Source organism: Colletotrichum graminicola (genome assembly GCF_000149035.1).
Source record: "Colletotrichum graminicola M1.001 genomic scaffold supercont1.17, whole genome shotgun sequence".
Taxonomy (NCBI): domain Eukaryota; kingdom Fungi; phylum Ascomycota; class Sordariomycetes; order Glomerellales; family Glomerellaceae; genus Colletotrichum; species Colletotrichum graminicola.
Genome location: NW_007361021.1, coordinates 701829 through 721452, shown reverse-complemented (window position 1 = coordinate 721452; position 19624 = coordinate 701829). Strand labels below are relative to the sequence as shown.

The window sequence follows — 19624 nt, the reverse complement described above, 5'->3', positions numbered from 1 at the left end:
TACGCAAAACATGATATTCTCCAATAAATAATAAATAACATTGGTCACCTGCATGGGTAACGAGCTGGCTGCGTGTGTGTGCGCGCTTGTCCGGCTGCTGCTGAGTGCTGGTGCCACTCGTGGTGATGTCGTCCCCCCTGTCGGACATTGGTCAACACCATGGTCCATCCCCCCTTGTCGGTCCACCCCCGCCCTGGGAGGGAGGTGATAGGACAGAGAAGCTAGGACATAAGACTCCCAAACGGTGTGTGCGCGCTCGGAGGCGGGCGGACGGGAGTCCCTTGGTGTTTCCCATTGGTCAGCCATCAGGCAGGCATTGGTGGCAGACAAGCGGTAGAACAGTCGCCTTATGGAAAACGGCCAACGGGAGGGTATACGGGACAAGGATATGGATACTATGTGCAGAGTCCAAGGTAAGCCAGCATCTCAGAATATAAAGTCTTTTGCTATCCTACCGATTCATCTTGACTATGGATTGCTTGTGCCATCCTTAGATACCCTTTCTTCCAGAGTTTGACCTAAATCCAGCACTCTATTCCTTCAAATCCGAACTTTAGCATATACAACAGCGGGTGATCCTCCCCAGTGAACAGCCATGGACACAACTTCAAACACGTCCATCGTCAACGGGTATGAGACCCCCGACTTTTCTTTTCCTTTTTTTTCCCTTTTTGTTTTCTTTAAAAACACTCGACGTTATTTTCTTAGCTAACCTGTTATTCCCCTAGTGACGCCTCCTCAAGCCGCGCCGCCGACCCCAACGAGACCCGGCGCCTCCAGGACCAACGCTTGCAACTCTTCCTCGGGGATGATGAATCCCCTAACCCTATGCTGCCTCGCACGACGACCTCCGACGAGCAGCACAAGAAGGAAATGTCCGAAAAAATCAACAAGACCATGTCCAAGGCCCAGAAACGAGTGACCTGATTTGCTTTCGCTTTTAATACTTGGGTGACGAAAGTACCCGCGCATCATCGAGACTGAAACAGTGAGTACTCGACATGCTTTACGGGTGGAAAAAAAAGTGGCTTACACGGGTGATTGACTATGCAGACCCCAAAGCCCCAAAATGTCACCTCCCCTGTGGTGCACGGCGCGGCGGCAGCGCGAGTCCGGCACGGCCCCACTCCGCCGTACCCGTCGTTGTGGACCCGGACCCGAAACTCTAATACACCTGGGAGAAGAGGCGTGAACGTCTTCTCGGAACACTTGATGCGGACGTAAAATGGGTACCGCAGACGTCGTGCATGGCTAATGCGACATCCAAGTACCTTCGAGGTCAGCCAGCGCCATTGGCTACCGACTGCCGACCACAGCGTGCGATCACAGTGATAGGCGCTCTGCACACAGGCAACCCACAGTGTTGGAACCAAAATCCCCCAACAGTACGGAGTACTCCCCAACCCATATCCCCTAACCCATATGCCCCCAAACATATCCGTACAGTGACATGTAACAAGTTTGGGCTCACCACACAATGTGCCACCTTGAATAGGTAAGCCCAGACTTATTACATGTCACTGTACCCTTCCACCCCGTCCCCTCCAAACACAATCGTTTCGATTCGACACCCACGCGCAAGCCACACTCTTCGGAAAATCCCCGCCCCCAAGCGCAGGAGGCTTGCACATAAGCTCAAATCTCTAGCCGGCGCCAGAAGCCACCCGTGAGGCCGTGGCAACTCACGACGATTGCCTTTGGGAACGAGGCCCTTGTCAAAGCGCGCCTTCGCCCCCCCAACGGCGCGCCGCAAGGACGCATGATGCAATCTCCCGTCCCGCAGCCCAAACAACGTTGGATCGGGACGAGTGCAGATGTCACGGTCGCATAGCCGAGCGTTCGTTGGGCGGCTTCTGAGCAGGGAATCATCACAGCTGGGCGGTAGGACCTTCTCCGAGAATACGGCTGTGTTTGTATACGTGTGCCTATTTGCAATTCAACAATTATATAATACGACAAAAAATGGGAGCCCTCCTTCGAAGCCCCCCTTCTCCCAAACTCCGTGGATATCATGCAGTGCCCATAGTCGTTCAATCGTGATGTTTTTTTTTGTTCTTTTTGTAATTGGTTGTTTCCAAGCTCAGCTAGTCCTGGTTTCCCGCAGTGAGAGGATATAAGGCAAGTCTGTCGAGTCTGTCCGCGTTGCTAAGCGGATGACGGAGCCCGAGGTAGAGCTGCCTGATGCCCTCGATCTCAGACTGGCGTTTGATGAGAATTGATGGGGGCCGTATGCCTGCCGAGTCTGGGCGAAGCTGTTCAAGCTCGAGGACCTCGATATTGCCCCGGCTAATGTGCCCAACGGGGTTGCGGGCGCGGTACGATACTGAGCCCATGTATTGGCCGACGAGTTGCGCGCATTCAATGCCGGCCCTCTCCTTTTGTAGGACCCTTGCGTGCTCTGCGTTGCAGACCGAGATAAGCTGCGTGGAGTGGTAGGGTTGGTGGCCATGGGCGCATCGTTGTCAATGTCGCTGTCCGAGACCTCGCCAGGCTCGTCCATAGGCCCCAGGACCGCGGGATCTAGAGGTCGCATGCCGCGTAGTATTGCAGCAAACAAATGCATGACTTCGCGGAACTGAGCATTCGATATCGGCCGTGTCGAGAAGCGCGCATATTCGTATGTGGAGAGAAAGTCCGCGGTCGTTGCATTAAGCGAGATGACGCCCAACTCAGCCAGATGACTGAGATAATCGCGCAGACTCATGGGTAAAGGCCGCTGCAGTAGAGCCACGGCATCGGCATCTAGCATCGGTGGGTGGGCGTGAGAGGAAGGGTCGGGAGGCGCCAGCGTCAGGGCTTTCGCTTCGATTAGGTTCGGTAGTTCGGAGAGGACGGTGCTGTATTGCAGATCCGGTAGGTCGATCGAGTTTGGGGATGCCCACCCGTAGTGTTCGATTTCGCCCCAAACAGGTCGTCTCGGTGGTAGCGCGATGCCGGTTTCTTTCTCCGTTGTTGCCGGCTTTTTCAATGTCGGGAGCTGGAACCGCTTCCTGGCCGCACTACCACCAGAGTTCTGCTTCTCCGCCAGCACGTCTCCCATGTCGCTACCCAACAAACTCGTTTCGATCCGCGGCCGCGCGTCGTAGGCGATGGCTGCGCTGCGCTTCAGGTCGGCCGTGATCATCTCGTGAACCTTTTTGTTCACGTCGCCCTTCTCGATGGGAACCCATGATTTCGGTATTGATGCGAGGATCGTCTTGTTGAGATACAGCCGCGTCGCATAGATGAAGGAGACGATGAGGAGGGTGAGGACCAGAGTAGCGGCAATGATCCATATATTATATGGCTGGTTGTTCGAGTAGGCCTGGTAGATGGTGTCGCCCGGGGTGATGAGGAGGAGTAGAGTAAGTAGGAAGCAAAGGACAAAGTAGAAACTACCGTATATGAAACGGAATATCGCCCGTGGAGAAAACATCGGGAAGAATTTCGAGGGAGGGGAAGGCTCCCAGCGTTGAGGACTCAACCCGGGAAGCGACGAGTTTTCAGGTTGGGGATCATGGGCGGGCGAGCCAATGCATGAGAAAGTAGCACAGACAGTAAAAGCATGGCTGGGTGGAAAAAGAGCCGGTTCGAATAGCGTGAAGCGCAAAGTGACCAAGCTAAGAGGAGGGGTCGATGTTAGACATTACATAGAGAGAGAAAAAAGAGGGTATAGTATGGTTGAGAGAGGGAGGAAATGGGGGTTGGTAAACAAGATTAAAAAGGGCGGGTTGAAGGTGATGACGAGCAGGACGGGACGGGGGAGGTTGGCTGGGGTCGTTCATTTTGTTTGATTTCGCTAATGGGCTCAGCCATAGCACCTGCTTGACCTTCCACAAAGCTCAAGTGGGGGTACCACATCCCATGCGGACCCTTGTAGCTCACAGGCTTTCCTTGCCGTCTTCCGGTTCGGAATGCAGCCTAGCGGCAACGGGCACTAACTTTTCGGATTCCAGGCGCTCATAGACAACCATCACAATGGGATGGACGGGCTGGGAAGGAGAATGGGCCTTCGGCATAATGAAAGATCGATTCATTTTGTCCCATCCTGCTGGCTTGGGCGGAGGCATGAGCCCATCGTTAGCGTCCACTGTCTCACACGCATGGTCGTGCCCAATCGCCGGCATCCAATCGTCTCATGTCCTTCCTCTCTGCCGGCCGACTTGCGCAGAAAAGGCATGGCTTGTGCACCTTGATCGCATGTGACAAGAGGAAACTTGCGGTCACGGATTATCAGATGCAGTCTGGACTGTGTTTTACCGACATTCCTTCTATGATACACGTTATGCATGTGCCCTTTTGCCCGCCCAACGCCCTCACAATCCACGCTGGTAATATTGCCTTACTACATATGACACAAACCGCTCCTAGCGTGTCTGCTGCATCTCGGGAAGTCGAGGCTTGTCCTCTCTCAGGGAGACCTGTTGGCCTGCGGCCTCCTTCGCCAGTCTCATGTCCGTGCGAGTCAACCTCAGGTCACTGCTGTAAGGTTCAAACTCGGCAATCACCTGGGTCAAGCCTGTCTTCAAGGCTGAAATCAGAGCATCCACCTCCGGCGCGGCTCTGTTCTGCTCGATATCGGTCCAATGGACTGGAAAGTTGGCCTTGAACGCCTCAATCTTGCTGATGACTGTGGTGAAAGTCCTGATGATGGTAGGAATGTCCTTGTGGACCTTGCCGAACGTATCCTCCATAAGGCTGTGTACAGCCAACAGGCTGAGCACATCGGCCGCATTGACGTATTGGCTCAGCTCTGAGTAGGGTGTTCCGAGCACAACGGCGGTGAGTCGGTTCCGGAACTCTTGGCGGAAAACCCAGCCGACGTACTCGTTGCTGATGACCTTCAGAGCCCATGTCTGGAACTGGCTCTTCAGTTGAGGCGATGACAATGCCTCTTGCTGTTCCTTGCTCAAAATCTTATCACGAGCGCCTCGGAGCGTCTTCTTCGCCACGGGGCTGAGCTGTGATATAGGCGAGGCGCCGGAATGCCGCCCAACTTGGCTGAGAGCCTTCTCCATCTCGCCGCGCACCGTCCTGTTGGCGGGCTTGCTCTGGTAAATTGGGTCCTCTTTCAAAGGAGCTGAGGAGCGAGCCCGCGCTTCTTCAGGCTGGACAGGAGCAACCGGAACAGCCGCAGGCTTCCCGTAGTCATCGATTCTGTTCTCGACACTCTTGATGACATTGAGGCAGTGGACGTAGATCTGGGACCACGTGGAGCCATCCTTACGATCGATGTCCTGGAAGATGGCCTTGCGCCTGCCTTCGTCATTGCGTGCGATGTACGCCAGCTCCCAGAGGGCAAAGCACTGCGTTTGTTAGCTAGGGCACCACACAAGAAACCTCATCCACCCAGATGCACTCACCCGAATCTGGTCTTTCTTGCTCTTGAGTCCGTTGAGAAGACTTCCGTTCGGATCCTTGGATTCGCTGGTGAGAGGCTTGCCATTCTTGAGCGGGGGCTTCACCATGAATGTCGAAAACGCATGGTTCGCCGTCTTCCATACGATGTTGAGGAGGAAGCCGGCTACAGCGCAACGGAAAAACAAAGGCATGTCCCAGGGCTGAGTAGGCGGCAGCATGTTGGTTTTCGGGATGTTGTAGAACGGTCGCAGGAAAAATAATGCCCATCCCCAGACGAAGGACCGCAAAAGCAGCATGTGAACCACGGCGGCAATGGGAGCGACGCTGAGGCATCGAACACTAGACTGGATAAGGATCGCAGGCACTTCGCCCAAGACCTTGCTCAGCGAAGCATCCCCCGAGGCCTTGGCTTCGTCTCCCTCGGACCTCGACACGTCGATGATGAGCTTGTCGGTGTCGTGGTAGAAGTGGAAGATGGCCTGGACAACAGCGCTGATACCCATGTAGCAGTAGAAACACAGCATTCTCTCGTTCACCCTGGCGCGCTCGCCCCCACTATAGTACGTGACCCATCCCAAGTTGGCGCTCTCCGGTAGGGACCACAGGTACACATGGCTAAAAAGCGCGCTCGAGAAGCTGTAGAAAAGAAATGCCTCGAGGGTGTGGATGCTGAAAAAGAACTGTGTGAACGTGTGGAAGGTTGAGTTGGAAGCGCGGGCGCCGACGTGGTACTGGGCAATACGCAGGACCAGGATCGACAGGCCGCAGGTGAAGAGGAATATCGTTCGGAAGCCAGCGGGGCCAATGGGGAACCAAGACCAGAAATCTGGAGGGAACATGTCAGTTGAGAAGCTTTGCGAGCTTGCATCGTCTGGGCGACTACTCACAAGAGCTCCAGCCAGAGAGCAATATGGCTTGGACGTAAGATAGACCAAGGAGAATGGTCGCGGTGGAAGAAAATCGCCTTTGAAGCGCAGGCTGCAGAAAATCCTTATAAGGAGCCCTTCTGACTATTGCCGGTGCCATGCCGAAGTTGCATGGTCATCGAGACCGTGTTTTTGGGACGAGGTTGACGAGGCTGCACGTGGACTGTGCCGTGGCCTGGATCTGTCTGGAAGTAAATTATGTAAAAATCTCCAGTGCAACAACAACTGCAGCTCCGGATCCAGCTCACTTGAGCACCGACGTCCCTGGGACCCACCAGGAGCAAGGAATGAGCCACGCTAATCACGTGCAGATAAGATACAATCAGGCACCACAATTGCGAAAGCGAGCTGATTGGGTGGGGGAGGCACGTTGCGTAGTGTTCCAGCCACAGCCTACGACGACATACCGGTCGGTTCCTGTCGTCATGACGAGTTTAATTACCCACCCACCCTTCAACTTGTCAACGCTGATCCAAGTCGCCTCAGGAATCGAAACGACACCATTTCTTTGATACCTTTTACTTGTGGTTTCTTGCATTTACCATCGTCGCCATGTCATTCGACCAGCTATCATCGCTTGAAGCTGGCCGATCGGGCCGCCAGGGCAACTACTCTGATGACCCCGAATTCAAGCAACTTCAGTCCCAGTTGACAAACAAGATCTTCAACCTGCGGCGCAACATCCAGCAGCTCACCACCGATGTCAACATCCTCGGAACGAAGCGCGACACCCCCCGCGTCAGGGAACGGGTCCACGACCACCTCGAGAAGACCCGAGACCTCTGCAAGGAGATTGGAGATGGAGTCAAGAAGCTTCAGACCTGGGACGATTTGACGGTTCGTGTCAACCAAAGCCTCGGCGCATAACCTCTGCTAACGCGAAATCCAGAAACAACAAAAGTACGAGCAGTCCAGAATATCGACCGACTTCCAGAACGTCCTCCAAGAATTCCAAGATATCCAGAGAAAGGCCCTCGAGAAACAGCGGGCGTCTGTCACAGCCGCGCGCGCAGCAACCGAAGGCGAGGCGCCAGACGCTTCGGCCGGGGCTGGGGAACGCCTCGAGTTACAGCAGCAGCAGGAGGTCAGCCGTCTTGCGTCGCAGGATGAGGTGGACTTCCAGGAGGCGCTCATCATCGAGCGCGAGGAGGAGATCCGGAACATCGAACAGGGCGTTGGTGATCTGAACGTATTATTCAGACAGGTCGCGCAGATTGTGACGGAGCAAGGGGAGCAGCTCACATCGATCGCAGACAATGTAGAAGACGTGCGCGACGATACCCGCGGCGCCCAGGTCGAGCTCCGCCAGGCAGCAAGGCATCAAAAGGCAGCCCGAAACAAGGGGTGCTGTCTGATGTTGATCCTCGCAGTCATCCTCACCATTGTCATCCTTGCGATTGTCTTGGACTAGTATGGCACTGGGTTTCTGTCTTTGTTTGTTTGCTATTGCTACAGTGGCGTTTCGGTGGCGTCTTGCTTTTATTGTACATCAGGGCTTCTCTGGAGCCGAGGACATAATTCCGAAATAAGTTTTCTTCTCTATCGTGCATCGTCATCACTCATCTATGATACCGGTAAGATCATGGGCTCCTTGCGCCGGCAAGGTTGAACGGCGCGAGGCTTCGGAAATACGACGTCTACCACCTTGCCAGAGACCTGGCTGAAGGCCATGGACGCGGTCCAGTAAAGAAACAGGCCGGCTGGGAGGTTGCTGCAGAGCGCGGGCACGAGGATTGCCGAGACAAGCAGTCCCCTCTGAAGACGAACCCTCCATCTCAGGCCGGGGGCCATGTACACTTGGGAGTTTCCGAGGTCGAACACAAGCTTTCTCATCTCCTCTTGCCTCGGGAACATTGCGTAACCCATCGTCAACATCAGCATTCCGGGCAGGGCCATTGTGGGATCGGCTACCGTGAGATCGGTGAACCACAACATGCCGCCGTTGGCCATACCAGCTTCCACGGTCGAGCCGAGAGACTGCAGGCCGTCCGAGACAGCTTGAACTGAAGATGATAGGGGCGCAGACGCCTGCTCTGAGAGAGATGCCGCCGCATCAGCAGTTGGCTGGGCGGCGTCCCTATAGTTACCCGACAACAAGGACAGCCAGCCTCCACGAGCACCACAAAGCCGCCTCAGAGTTTCGGACATGAGAAACCAGATGGGTATGCCGAGTGCGGGGGCCCAGGCCTTCCAGTTCTGGCATCCTCGTTCCTTGAAGAGCCTTTTCCGAGTCCGGGCTAGTTGCAGAGCATTCGAGAGGCGATTGGAACGGAGTTGAAAACTCCAGGCGTGGAGTAAGGGCATGGCTTCGGCCTGTTTGTTGACAATTTGCTTGGTGATCATCTGGAGTGGCGTTCTGACGACAGTGACGGCAAAGGCTGCAAAGAGGATTGTGGTGCCCCAGTGTCCTGCAGAGCTGAAGGAGTTCAACCAGATGAGAGCCTCCCCAGTAGCTTGGACACTGCTTTCGACACAGGCACCCATGGATAGGTTCCTGACACCTGCCGCCCTCTGGAAAGGGCGCAGCGTCGTCGGTCTCATGTTCGGACGAAGCGAGGCAGACTGTGAAAGCGACTTTGCTGGCGAGCAGCCCAGTGGTTGGCGCAAGCCGGGCGCGACAGCGCAACGCGCCGCTCTGAGGGAAGCCATGATGAGAAGGTCACACGCTCATCAGAGGGCTTTCGGGTTTCGAGTGAGTCACCAAGGGAACGGCAATTCTGACGGCCCGGTCGGAGAGGTTGTGAATTATGATGAATTCCGTATTGAATAGGTATACGGAGTATCTGAGAGTGAGAAGAATCAATGATTGACTCTTAGTGGTCAATGGGAAGCTGCAATAGCGGGTCTGTTCGACTGCTTGAATGAATCTGCCGCCACAGGCCTGGCGGGCGGTGAGGAAAGGTGGGAGAGAGCCATGCAGCAAGTACCTAAGTACCCGAAAGTCTCCTGTTGTCGGTCGACGGTACCTAGGCAGCTGGGCAATGCAGCCCCACCGCTCCCGTCAGCGCGTCACCGTTTAACAGTCCAGCGCAGGTTGGCTCAGCTTGCCGGGCCGGAAAAGACCTGGACCCTTGCGGGGTTCCACTGACCAGTGCCGCAGTACGAGCAAGGAAGGATAACTGCGCTGAAGCTCCCCCATTTTATAGCTTGCAGTACAACCTGGCCTGTTTCCCGTCCATTCTACACCTCATCCCACCACGACGTCAACGGGCGATGCAGAAGCTGGACCAGACCGCCGCCTTCTTCGGCCTCGACCGCCTTTTCTTTTCCTCCTGAACACCACCACGGTCACGTCGCAACGAACGAGAGAAAATAAAACATTTTACACCCATCAACCCCACGACTTCTTCGGCCTCCGATGCCCGAGACCTGCTCAGCGCCGTCTGGGCAAAAGCCCTTTTCCTTCGGCCTCGACCCCTGGACTCTCGTCTACGTTGTCGTACCGATCATTGCCATATCCCCAATAGCCATCTTTATCATGTTCCCCTACATTATGAGAGGTCTTGGGTCTCTGCTGGGACTGTACCTGCGGAAGAAGACAGAGGGAAGGAAGGCGCAGCTCTTGGAGCTCATGAACGCAGAGCAGCAGTCCTTCACACAGACATCTAGGAAGGGTGCAAGCAGTACCAAAGACAATGTGCAGGCACAAGCTTCCGGAAGCTCTGAGAAGAAAGATGCAGACTGGACCGGAGTCGTCGGCTTCTTCCACCCCTTCTGGTACGTTGACCGTGAATGACAAACGAGGGCAGTCACTAACAGCACAAAGCAATGCCGGCGGAGGCGGCGAGCGAGTCCTTTGGGCTGCCATTAAGACCACTCAGGAACGCTACCCGAAGGCGCTCTGCGTTGTCTACACTGGCGATCATGAAGTAAACAAGCAGGCAATGCTTGCGCGCATTAAGGTTTGCCTCCCTGGCACACGCACACACACACACACATACGTACAGCCCCTCTTTTGCGCATGCTAACACGATGTCTCAGACCCGATTCAACATCAACCTCCATCCCCCTTCTGTCAACTTCCTCTACCTCAGCACGCGACACCTTGTCCTCCCCTCGACATGGCCTCACTTCACACTTCTTGGGCAATCGCTTGGATCTGTGGTTTTGGCTTGGGATGCATTCCAGCTCCTTGTTCCAGATATCTTTATCGATACAATGGGCTACGCCTTCTCCTTGGGCCTGTCTAAGCTACTCTTCCGCAGAGTCCCTACCTGCGCCTATGTGCACTACCCCACGATCTCGACCGACATGCTGCAGTCGCTTGACCCCGAGTCTACGACCGGAACACAAGGTGTCAATGCTGGCAAGGGAGTTGGTTTCCGAGGCAAGGTCAAGAAGTTTTACTGGAGATTATTTGCGGCCTTGTATTCCCGGATGGGATCTACTGTCGATGTGGTCATGACAAACTCGACCTGGACCCAAGGTCACGTCCAGAAACTTTGGGGCCCTTACCGCCAGGGCAAGGCCAGAAACTACCCCATCGCCGTCAACTACCCGCCTTGCGCCGTTGAGGAGCTTGAGGAGGCCGTGGAGGTCTCGGAAGCCAGCGAGAAGAAGCGCGAGAAGGCCTTGGTCTACATTGCTCAGTTCCGCCCCGAGAAGAACCACAGCCTTATCATCCAGTCCTTTGCTGAGTTTCTCAAGACCAAGTCCGAAGCCGCCAAGGATGCGAAACTGGTCCTCATCGGTAGTGTTAGAGACGACCACGACTCCAAGCGGGTGTATAAGCTGCGCCTCCTGGTAAACGAGCTCGGCATCAAGGATAGAGTCGAGTTCCACCTGGATGCTTCATGGCCCGAGATCCTGGATTGGCTGCAGAGAGCCTCTGTGGGTGTCAACGGCATGTGGAATGAGCACTTTGGCATCGGTGTCGTTGAATACCAGGCCGCTGGCCTGATCTCGGTGGTTCACGACAGTGGTGGCCCAAAGCTGGATATCGTCATCAAGGTCGACGGCGAGCCGACGGGTAAGTAAGCAATGAAACCATTCTTATGGTCGTGTAATAACATGAGCGCAGGTTTCCACGCCACGAATGTCGAGGAGTTTGCCGAAGGCTACGAGAAGGCCCTTTCCATCAAGAACGCGCTCCCCATCCGTCTGCGGGCACGCCAGTCAGCCAAGAGGTTCACTGAGAGCGAGTTCGATCAGAAGTGGATCGCCCAGATGGAGAAGCTGGTGGCGCTGACGGCCTAGGTTCGATTGCTAGCTGCTCTTGCTTGTGTTTCTATATATATGTACTTGATAGACTCGAGGATACCCTTTTCCCTTCAGATAACCTCAAATAAACATGGGGCCATGCGCCATAACCTCTAATCGTCTGTTTTTATTCGTGTGAAGCCGTTCTACAAACCGAAACAGGAAAACATTCTACACGGTGAATGCACCGCTGTTCTTCTGGCGCGGCTCGCTCGCCGCCTCAAAGACGCCCCCGTCGAAGATGATGCCCTGCACGGCGCTGCCGCCCTCGGGCACCCACTTGACACGGTGGCCCTTCTCCAGCATGCTGGCGACGGTGTCGTTGTCGAAGGGGTACTCGAAGGTGACGACGTTGGGCATGAGCTGGTCGTGCAGGCGCGGCTCGCGGAGGGCCTCCTTCATGGTGCGGCCGTGCTCGAGGACGTGCCAGGTGACCTGGGCCGTGGAGCTGAGGATGCGCGAGCCTCCCGCGGCGCCGACGGTGACGTAGAGGGTGCCATCCGGGTGCTCGACGATGACGGGGGTGATGGAGGAGAGGGGCCGCTTGTTGGCGCGGATGAAGTTTGCGGGGGACGGCTCGAAGCCGAAGGCATTGCGGACGCCGGGGATGGAGAAGTCGTTCATCTCGTTGTTGCTGTTGTTGGCTTGGTCAGCGGGGTGGGGTTCCGTCCATGAGTAGAAGAGCGAGGAGGGGGGAGACGTACAGGATCACACCGGACAACGGGTCCATGATCTGGGCACCGAAAAGGAGGTTCACGGTCGTGGTCAGGGAGGTCGCCATGCCCGACCTGTCGGCCGTGACGATGTGCGACGTCCCGAAGCCTTCGCTGGCGTACGTCCCGTGCGGGTTGTACCACTCGACCGGGTGCGTCTGGTTGTCCAGGATTCTGCGCCGGATGTCCCTAGCGGTGTCCTCGTCAAGGAGGGTGTCCTCGAAGGGACCGATGCCGTCGACGAAGTCAGGGTCCCCGAGGAGGGTCCTCGCGCCGTAGGCGAAGCGCAGCGCCTCGTCGAAGCGGTGAACGCCGAGCTTGGCGTCGGCGCTCTCTGCAGGGTCGAACTGCTCCATGATCTTGAGGGTGTTGAGGCACACGGCGCCGCTGGCGGGTGCGCCGATGGAGACGAGGCGGTGGCCGCGGTACGAGGTGGACAGGGACGGCCGCGTGACGACCTTGTAGGAGGCGAGGTCGTCGAGGGTCAGCGTGCCGTTCGTGGCGCGGGCGGTGGCGACGATGGACTCGGCAATGGGGCCGGCGTAGAAGACATCCGGGCCTTCTTCCGCAATCTTGGCGAGGGTGCTTGGCGTGTTGTTAGTTGTGGTGTCTGAGGAAAAGGGGGTGGGGGGGAAATTGGGTGGTGGCTTACGCGCCGTAGCGTTTGCGATAGATGGTGTCGCCGAGCTGGAGAAGCGTTCCTGGAAAGTTGTTAGATGGGTTGCATCTCTGACCGGACAGGGTCAAGACCGACCGTTCGGAGCAAACTCCTCGGCCCACACGGGGTCTTCCACGAGGAAGTTCTTTTGGTCCTTTATGGCAGAGTCCATGTATCGCACCAAGTCCTTAGAGACTATGAAGCCCGCGGTCGCCAGCTGCGCAGCCGGAGTGACGACAGTCTTCCACGGCAAGCTCTGGGCAAAGCGAAAGTCAGTCTCTGGGATCCGATATGGCTTCAACGCCAAACCGGGTTTACTCACCCCGTACTTGTTGTGGATGTATTCCAACCCACGGACTTCGCTCGGCACGCCCACGGCCAGCCCCCCACGGACGCTCCCCTCGACGTTGCCCTTGTACATGTCCTGAAATGCGGCGGCCGGGGCCGACTCCCTGAAGTCGACGGACTCGTAGTTTCCGTCGGCGTCTCTGATCACGACGAACCCGCCGCCGCCGATACCCGAGTGGTACATGCCCACGGTGCCGACACAAAAGGTCGTGCCGACGAGTGCGTCGACGGCGTTTCCCTGCACGAGGGGGGTTAGTCACACGCGTAAAGGCGTCACATAGCGAAGCCTAGAACAAATCTAGAAACAACCCGGGTTTGATCGGGTAATGGAAAGACGTACGCCTTGCGCGATCAGGTCGCGGCCTATTTTGCTGCACTCCACGGCCTCACTCGCGACGGCGCCCAAGCCGCCACTATGAGGGTTAAAGACGAACTGCGGCACCGTCGCGGCCGAGATCGGGCGGAGCTCGGCCAGAAAAAGCAGAGAGGCGTAGCAGGGCCATATTGAGGGAGTGTATGGTTCTTGACAAGGTCAGTTGGCGGATAGCTCACTGGATGGGATGAACTCACTCATCTTGAACACCCCGAAAGCGGAGGGACAGCGGTTGTCCTGAGCTACCAGACACCGGACGGATCCTCCGAGACTCGACGGCCGAAACTCGGATAAGAGAGAGTAGCACCCAAGTACAAGGAGAAAGAGAGAGGCTTGCGCAACTCTGGACGTCGGCACTCAACGATTGTCTCTTTATCTGGAGAACAGTCTTCCTTCCCTACCTGCTACGTAACAACTGCGAGACAACCCAGCGGAAGAAGATGAGGCAAAGCTAGGGGCGGGAAGGCATTAGAAACCAAGCTGTTCCGTGTTCGGGGGGGTGCCATGACTTAGCATGTATTTCTAATGGATCCCCCCGTCGATTGCGACAGACTGAGTCGCTATGAACAAACTCACAGAGTGGTTGGTTCCCCCCCCCCCCAGATCTGGCAGGCGCTGATAGCGTACTGATAAGCGACTTTACTTTAAACTGGGGCGCCGGGGTAGAGGTGCGCATGATGGCCGTCACGTTGGATTCGCGGCACCCCCACATCGCGCGCCTAGCGTTCCAGGGACACCAATCAGCGGTCGGCAAATTGGGTAATTCTCAGCAAACCTCCAGGAGCTGTGGCCGACGACTTTTTTTCCTCACGAGTCGCAAAAAGTCACAAGCTTTCTCACTGATAGGCGGTGGTTTACCCTTTTGAGACCATTGCACCACGTTCGAACCCGGTGCTGCATCTCTTGGGTCCGCGCAGGTAGCCGGCAATTACTGCTTCTCCAACCGTGACAGACCTTCAAAGTGACTCGATGAGTCTGTCTCTGCGGCTTCTACCAAGATTCACTTCGTCTTCACTCCTTTCAGCGGCTCTCACACTCACCGGCCCCGGCAGCGCTTACACCTCGGCTGCGCCTCGCAGGCCGCTCATACGCAACTTCAAAATGTCGTCAAATCAGGACACCACCCAGCCGCAAGCGGCCTCCAAACCGGCTCAGGAGGCTTCTCCAAAGCCAGCAGCACCGGCAGCAGCAGCATCTCAGCAGGGGTCGGGACAGAAGACATGGCAGAACAGCGGTAACAAGCTCAACGGCAACAAGCGCGGGTTCCAGGGCCAGGGCGGGCGGGGCAGGGGCAGGGACAAGCAGCACAAGTCGAAGCGTGAGAGAAACATCACGGAGGGGTCCTCGGAGGATGTCTTGGCGGCTGACGTGCAAGCGCTCATCGCGTCCCGCAAGGCCTCTCTCCCCGAGCCGGCGGAGGCCGCGGCGGAAACCGGCGCGGAAGCCAAGGAAGACGATGTCGAGACCAAGCCCACCCCCGCCCCCGCCCCCTCACAACCCCTCCCGACCCCCTTCACCGAGATCGAGGTCGAGGTCCTCGCCCTCTCCTCCACCGGCGACGGCCTCGCCGTGCACGCCGGCTCGCCGCCCACGCACATCTACGTCGTCCCCTTCGTCACCCCTGGCGACGTGGCCCGGGTCAAGGTGGTCCGCCACTTCCCCGCCGAGTCGTACTCCATGGCCGACTTCCTCTCCGTCGCCACGCCGGGCCCGTTGCGAGACGACACCCGCGTCAACTGCAAGTACTTCACCCGGTGCTCCGGCTGCCAGTTCCAGATGCTCAGCTACGACGCCCAGCTCGCGCACAAGCGCACCATCGTCGAGAAGGCCTTCCGCAACTTCTCCAACCTCGACCCGGCCCTCGTGCCCGAGGTTGGTGAGACCGTTGGCAGCCCGCTGCAGTACGGCTACCGCACCAAGCTCACACCGCACTTTGACGGGCCCCCCGGCCACCACAAGAAGAACAGGCCGCGCCAGACGCTCGACCGCGTCCCCGAGATCGGCTTCAACGTCAAGGGCCGCCGCGCCGTGCTCGACATTGAGGACTGCCCCATCGGCACCGACGCCGTCCGCCTCGGCATGAAGCGCGAGCGCTCCCGCATCGCCCGCGAGTTCGGCAACTACACAAAGGGCGCCACCATCCTCCTCCGCGAGAGCACGAAGCGGTACCCGAAGAAGAAGGTCGTCGGGGCCGCCGCCGAGGAGGACCAGAACCCGGAACAACCCCCCGCCGAGACCCCCTCGGACGCGATCCGCGTCGACACCGACACGCACACCGACGTCAAGACGTGCCTCTCGGAGGCGAGCGCCATGACGACCGAGTACATCGGCCCCTACGTCTTCACCAACCCCGCCAACTCCTTCTTCCAGAACAACAACTCCATCCTGCCGACCTTCACCGGCTACATCCGCGACCGCGTCATGCCGCCCGCGGGCCCCCACCGCGACCGCATCAAGTACCTCATCGACGCCTACTCGGGCTCGGGCCTCTTCACAATCACCCTCGCCTCCCTCTTCCAGGGCAGCACGGGCATCGACATCGCCCAGGACTCGATCGAGTGCGCGCGCAAGAACGCCCGGCTCAACGGCCTGCCCGAGTCGCAGTGCAACTTCCTCGCCGCCGACGCCCCGCAGCTCTTCGCCCACGTCACCTACCCGGCCGACGAGACCGTCGTCGTCATCGACCCGCCCCGCAAGGGCTGCGACGCCGACTTCCTCGGCCAGCTGCTGCGCTTCGGCCCCCGCCGCGTCGTCTATGTGAGCTGCAACGTCCACACCCAGGCCCGCGACGTCGGCGTGCTGGTCCGCGGCGACGGCGGCGAAGGGACCAGGTACGAGATCGAGAGCGTCGTCGGCTTCGACTTCTTCCCGCAGACGGGCCACGTCGAGGGCGTCGCCGTGTTGAACAGGGTGGAGAAGACTGCTTGAGAGGACAGCTCAAGGATTTGCTTGAACAAGGCAGGGGGGGGCCAACAACGGGATAGGGTAGATAAAAAGCATCGTGATACCAGCATTTTGATTGGTCTGTAATAATCCAAAAAAAGGCAGCAAGCAGGCCACCTAAGAAAACAAAGCGTGGCGTGATGAAAAGTAAATACGGTGCAAGACACCGGTTCTAGTCTTGTTCTCTTTCCCCCCCCGCCCTTTGCGGGCTCTCTGCCTTACAGTGTCTGTCTACTCGATCTAAGGAGATGATGTATCTATACGGAAGAAGAAAAAGACCCGGCCCTCCCCCCAAGTTCTTTAACCCTCCAACGCCCGGTTGTCCTCGAGCAGGACCTTCAGAGCCTGCACGAGGACCTCGACGACCTCGGCCCGCCGGCTCTTCTTGGCCGCCTCCTTGAGCGCCTCCAGACCGTCCTCCTCGATGATCTTCTTGCGCGCGTTGGCGCCCGGCGCGCCCTCGGCGGCCACCATGTTGTAGATGATGAAGCCCCCACGGTGCCGCAGGTCCTCGCTGTCGTCGGCGCACATGTCGAGGACAACCTTGACGCCCCGCTCGCGTTCCACGACGGCCTGCACGACGTTCTCGTGGCCGGTGAGGGCTGCCAGCGCACCGCCTGCCGCGCTGCGCGTTCCTTCGTCCTCGGCGTCCGCCAGGGCGAGGAGGATGTGCAAGCGGCCCTTGGCCTGGGAACTGCCGTCGGCGTAGAGCGCCATGCCCTCCGCCGCCTGTACCAGGTTGCAGACGAGCTCGACCGCGGCCTTGGACACCCGCGCGTTGGAGCAGAGCAGCTGATCCTCGATCTGCGGCCATGCTTCTCGGACGATGGCTCGCCTGGTGTCTAAATCTTCGGTGGATGCGAGGTTGGTGAGCGCCATGAGGGCCTCGAAAGTGGGGAGAAGATCACGGGTCTCGGCAGCCGGGTCGGGGGGGATGATGGAGATGAGGGGGCGGATCGCGGAGCTCTGCGTATTGGAGCGGCTCCCGCCGAACACGAGGGCCGGATTGGTGCTGATGAGGATGCGCGCCAGAGCTTGTGCACCCGTGCGGCGGCCTGCAGCTTCCGACTCGGGCAGAGTTGCCCACGCGGCCAGGAGGAGCTTGACGGCGCCCTGCTGGGCAAGCTTTCCGCGCAGGGAGGTCGTGACGGAAAGTGAGTAAATGATGGCGACAATGAGTGAGAGTGAGGCCGGTGAGCCGTTCTTGCTGTGGGTCACCAGCACGGGCGTGACGCCCGCCTCGAAGACGCGCCTGCACCGTTCCGAGACATGGTCGTTGTCATTGAGGGGGTCCGGCCCGGCGGACTTGCCGGCGGCGGCGGCATACGCCTTGAGTTGGTTCATCTTCTTTTCCTCCTCGGTCAAATTGGGCTGGTATCTGGTCAGGTTCACCAGGATACTGAGGGCTCCGTAAGTCACGGGCGACTTGGGCGGAGCGTCGGCCAACGTCTTGACCAGCTTCTTCAGGAAATCCGGGTTCCCCGCCAGCTTCTCCTTGATGGCGGGCTGGATCGATGCGTACGCCAGTCCTTCGATGGAGTGGTGATGGCCATGGTCGTCTTCGCTCAGGAGCATGGAGGTGAACCTCGCCGACAGGTCTTCGATGGTGGTGATGGCGGGTGTTATCCTCTCTTGGCCGTCTTCATTGTTCGCCGGTGCGGAGGGCACCGCCTTCGTTCTGAAGTCAGTCAGATCTATGATTGGACGGGTCCGTGTCGGGCTGTTGAAGGGTCTGAATACCATACCCTCAGTTTCGCTAGGATGACTGCTGCCAAATTCTGGACTTGCTCCGAGTGTTTGCGCATGGAGACGGAGCCCTCCTTGGCGGAGTACTCTGGGTCCTGTAGCATCTCCTTGGCGATCTCCTTGGGGTCCTGGTCAACAACCTCCTCGAGCCACTCGGTGCAGTACTTGTTCACGGCGTCGCGGCACTGTGAGTTCATGCAGGCGGCGTTGAGCATCTCCAAGCAGGCGGTCTCAACCTTGCGGCTCTTCCACTTCCTTCTCATCAAGGGCCCGAGGGAGCTCAAGAAGCCCTCGCTCAAAAAAAGGTCGGCCGTGAGGTCTGGCACGACGGGAAAAGTCAAGGCAGCGACACAAAAGGCGACAATGTAGTCGTCATAAGTGCCCCGCTTGATCTTGTCGAAGAAAAAGCCAGAAAGCTTCTTGGCGCCATCGTCACCGGCGGCCTTGAGGTAGGCGGATGTGGCGATGACTGCGTGTGCGCGGACGACCTCAGGCTGTCTCATGTCGAGGTATGTCAGAATGGTGTCAACACAGTCGCCGTCGATGAGGTTGCATATTGTGGGGGCGCCAGTCTTGGCCTGGATGAGCTGGATGTCCTCATTGAGCAGCTTGGTGAGCTGGTCGAGGTCGCGGATGGTCTCGTCGTCCTCCTGTCCGCCCTCCATCAATCGCGCAAGCACGAGGAGAGTCTCATCCTCTCGTGAGGGCGCCGCCTTGGGAGCGGGCGCATGTGTGACGGCGGCCATGGTTGTTGGTACTGTGTCAGTCGGCACAAGACGGGGTGGCGTAAAAGCGCTCTTAAGCGGTCGGTTGATGATAACGTATACTAGGGCGTAGCGTGGCAGGTGGGTGGATGAGTGAGGACAGAACAGACCAGACCTGGGACGGGATGAAGAAAGAAAAGAAAAAGAAGAGTCTAGAACAAGATGGGGCGGCCCGGTGATATAAGTAGGGTACCTCGTCTCTGGTCGTTTAGGGCGGCGAGGGCGGCGGCGGCGGCGGCGGCATAGATGAGTCCGACTACCTATGTGATGGGATGTGTTTGGTCACAAGGTCCGGCGATGACAGAACAGAAAGAAGCATGGAGGTGGTTCCGGTAGGGTCAATCGCTGAGATAAGAAACGGCAGCAGACAATCCCTCGAGAGGTTTCACCAAGCAGACACAACATACCTACTGCGTAAGGTACACACACGTACAGTGACATGGCTGTGCAGGCTAGTCTCTGTAGCAGACACACACCCCTGATGGGTAGCCAAGCACCTAGGACGGATGGTGAGGTCAGATACTGCAGTCCAGGCCAAGGTCTGTCCAGACTACCTTTTTTTCCCTTCCCTTTAGCGCCTGTTCAGACTGTCTTTGCAAGGTTCGATAGGCCCT

The 19624-nt window shown here is 57.8% G+C and overlaps 9 protein-coding genes across 9 annotated transcripts; 4 read left to right on the top strand and 5 right to left on the bottom strand.

Moving 5' to 3' along the window:
* Nucleotides 1-595: 595 nt before the first annotated feature.
* Nucleotides 596-927, top strand: GLRG_05266 (uncharacterized protein; the record flags this gene model as incomplete). Its single annotated transcript, XM_008095951.1, has 2 exons — nucleotides 596-630; nucleotides 729-927. The coding sequence occupies 2 exons, from the start codon at nucleotides 596-598 to the stop codon at nucleotides 925-927; spliced, it is 234 nt and encodes a 77-aa protein (XP_008094142.1).
* Nucleotides 928-2080: 1153 nt separating this feature from the next.
* GLRG_05265 (sucrase/ferredoxin domain-containing protein) lies at nucleotides 2081-3415 on the bottom strand (the record flags this gene model as incomplete). Its single annotated transcript, XM_008095950.1, has 1 exon — nucleotides 2081-3415. The coding sequence occupies one exon, from the start codon at nucleotides 3413-3415 to the stop codon at nucleotides 2081-2083; it is 1335 nt and encodes a 444-aa protein (XP_008094141.1).
* Nucleotides 3416-4346: 931 nt separating this feature from the next.
* GLRG_05264 (nucleoporin protein Ndc1-Nup) lies at nucleotides 4347-6366 on the bottom strand (the record flags this gene model as incomplete). Its single annotated transcript, XM_008095949.1, has 3 exons — nucleotides 4347-5285; nucleotides 5343-6166; nucleotides 6228-6366. 3 exons carry the CDS (start codon nucleotides 6364-6366, stop codon nucleotides 4347-4349), a joined length of 1902 nt encoding a protein of 633 aa, XP_008094140.1.
* Nucleotides 6367-6818: 452 nt separating this feature from the next.
* Nucleotides 6819-7677, top strand: GLRG_05263 (SNARE domain-containing protein; the record flags this gene model as incomplete). Its single annotated transcript, XM_008095948.1, has 2 exons — nucleotides 6819-7103; nucleotides 7156-7677. 2 exons carry the CDS (start codon nucleotides 6819-6821, stop codon nucleotides 7675-7677), a joined length of 807 nt encoding a protein of 268 aa, XP_008094139.1.
* Nucleotides 7678-7829: 152 nt separating this feature from the next.
* Nucleotides 7830-8750, bottom strand: GLRG_05262 (uncharacterized protein; the record flags this gene model as incomplete). Its single annotated transcript, XM_008095947.1, has 1 exon — nucleotides 7830-8750. One exon carries the CDS (start codon nucleotides 8748-8750, stop codon nucleotides 7830-7832), a length of 921 nt encoding a protein of 306 aa, XP_008094138.1.
* Nucleotides 8751-9624: 874 nt separating this feature from the next.
* On the top strand, nucleotides 9625-11462 carry GLRG_05261 (glycosyl transferase group 1; the record flags this gene model as incomplete). Its single annotated transcript, XM_008095946.1, has 4 exons — nucleotides 9625-9983; nucleotides 10033-10168; nucleotides 10248-11235; nucleotides 11287-11462. The coding sequence occupies 4 exons, from the start codon at nucleotides 9625-9627 to the stop codon at nucleotides 11460-11462; spliced, it is 1659 nt and encodes a 552-aa protein (XP_008094137.1).
* Nucleotides 11463-11636: 174 nt separating this feature from the next.
* On the bottom strand, nucleotides 11637-13758 carry GLRG_05260 (gamma-glutamyltranspeptidase; the record flags this gene model as incomplete). Its single annotated transcript, XM_008095945.1, has 7 exons — nucleotides 11637-12099; nucleotides 12170-12763; nucleotides 12831-12879; nucleotides 12933-13092; nucleotides 13159-13422; nucleotides 13525-13706; nucleotides 13755-13758. 7 exons carry the CDS (start codon nucleotides 13756-13758, stop codon nucleotides 11637-11639), a joined length of 1716 nt encoding a protein of 571 aa, XP_008094136.1.
* A 900-nt stretch (nucleotides 13759-14658) lies between these two features.
* GLRG_05259 (uncharacterized protein) lies at nucleotides 14659-16485 on the top strand (the record flags this gene model as incomplete). Its single annotated transcript, XM_008095944.1, has 1 exon — nucleotides 14659-16485. One exon carries the CDS (start codon nucleotides 14659-14661, stop codon nucleotides 16483-16485), a length of 1827 nt encoding a protein of 608 aa, XP_008094135.1.
* A 315-nt stretch (nucleotides 16486-16800) lies between these two features.
* Nucleotides 16801-18992, bottom strand: GLRG_05258 (uncharacterized protein; the record flags this gene model as incomplete). The annotated part of the gene is made up of 2 exons (XM_008095943.1): nucleotides 16801-18171; nucleotides 18246-18992. The coding sequence occupies 2 exons, from the start codon at nucleotides 18990-18992 to the stop codon at nucleotides 16801-16803; spliced, it is 2118 nt and encodes a 705-aa protein (XP_008094134.1).
* Between the last annotated feature and the right edge of the window lie 632 nt (nucleotides 18993-19624).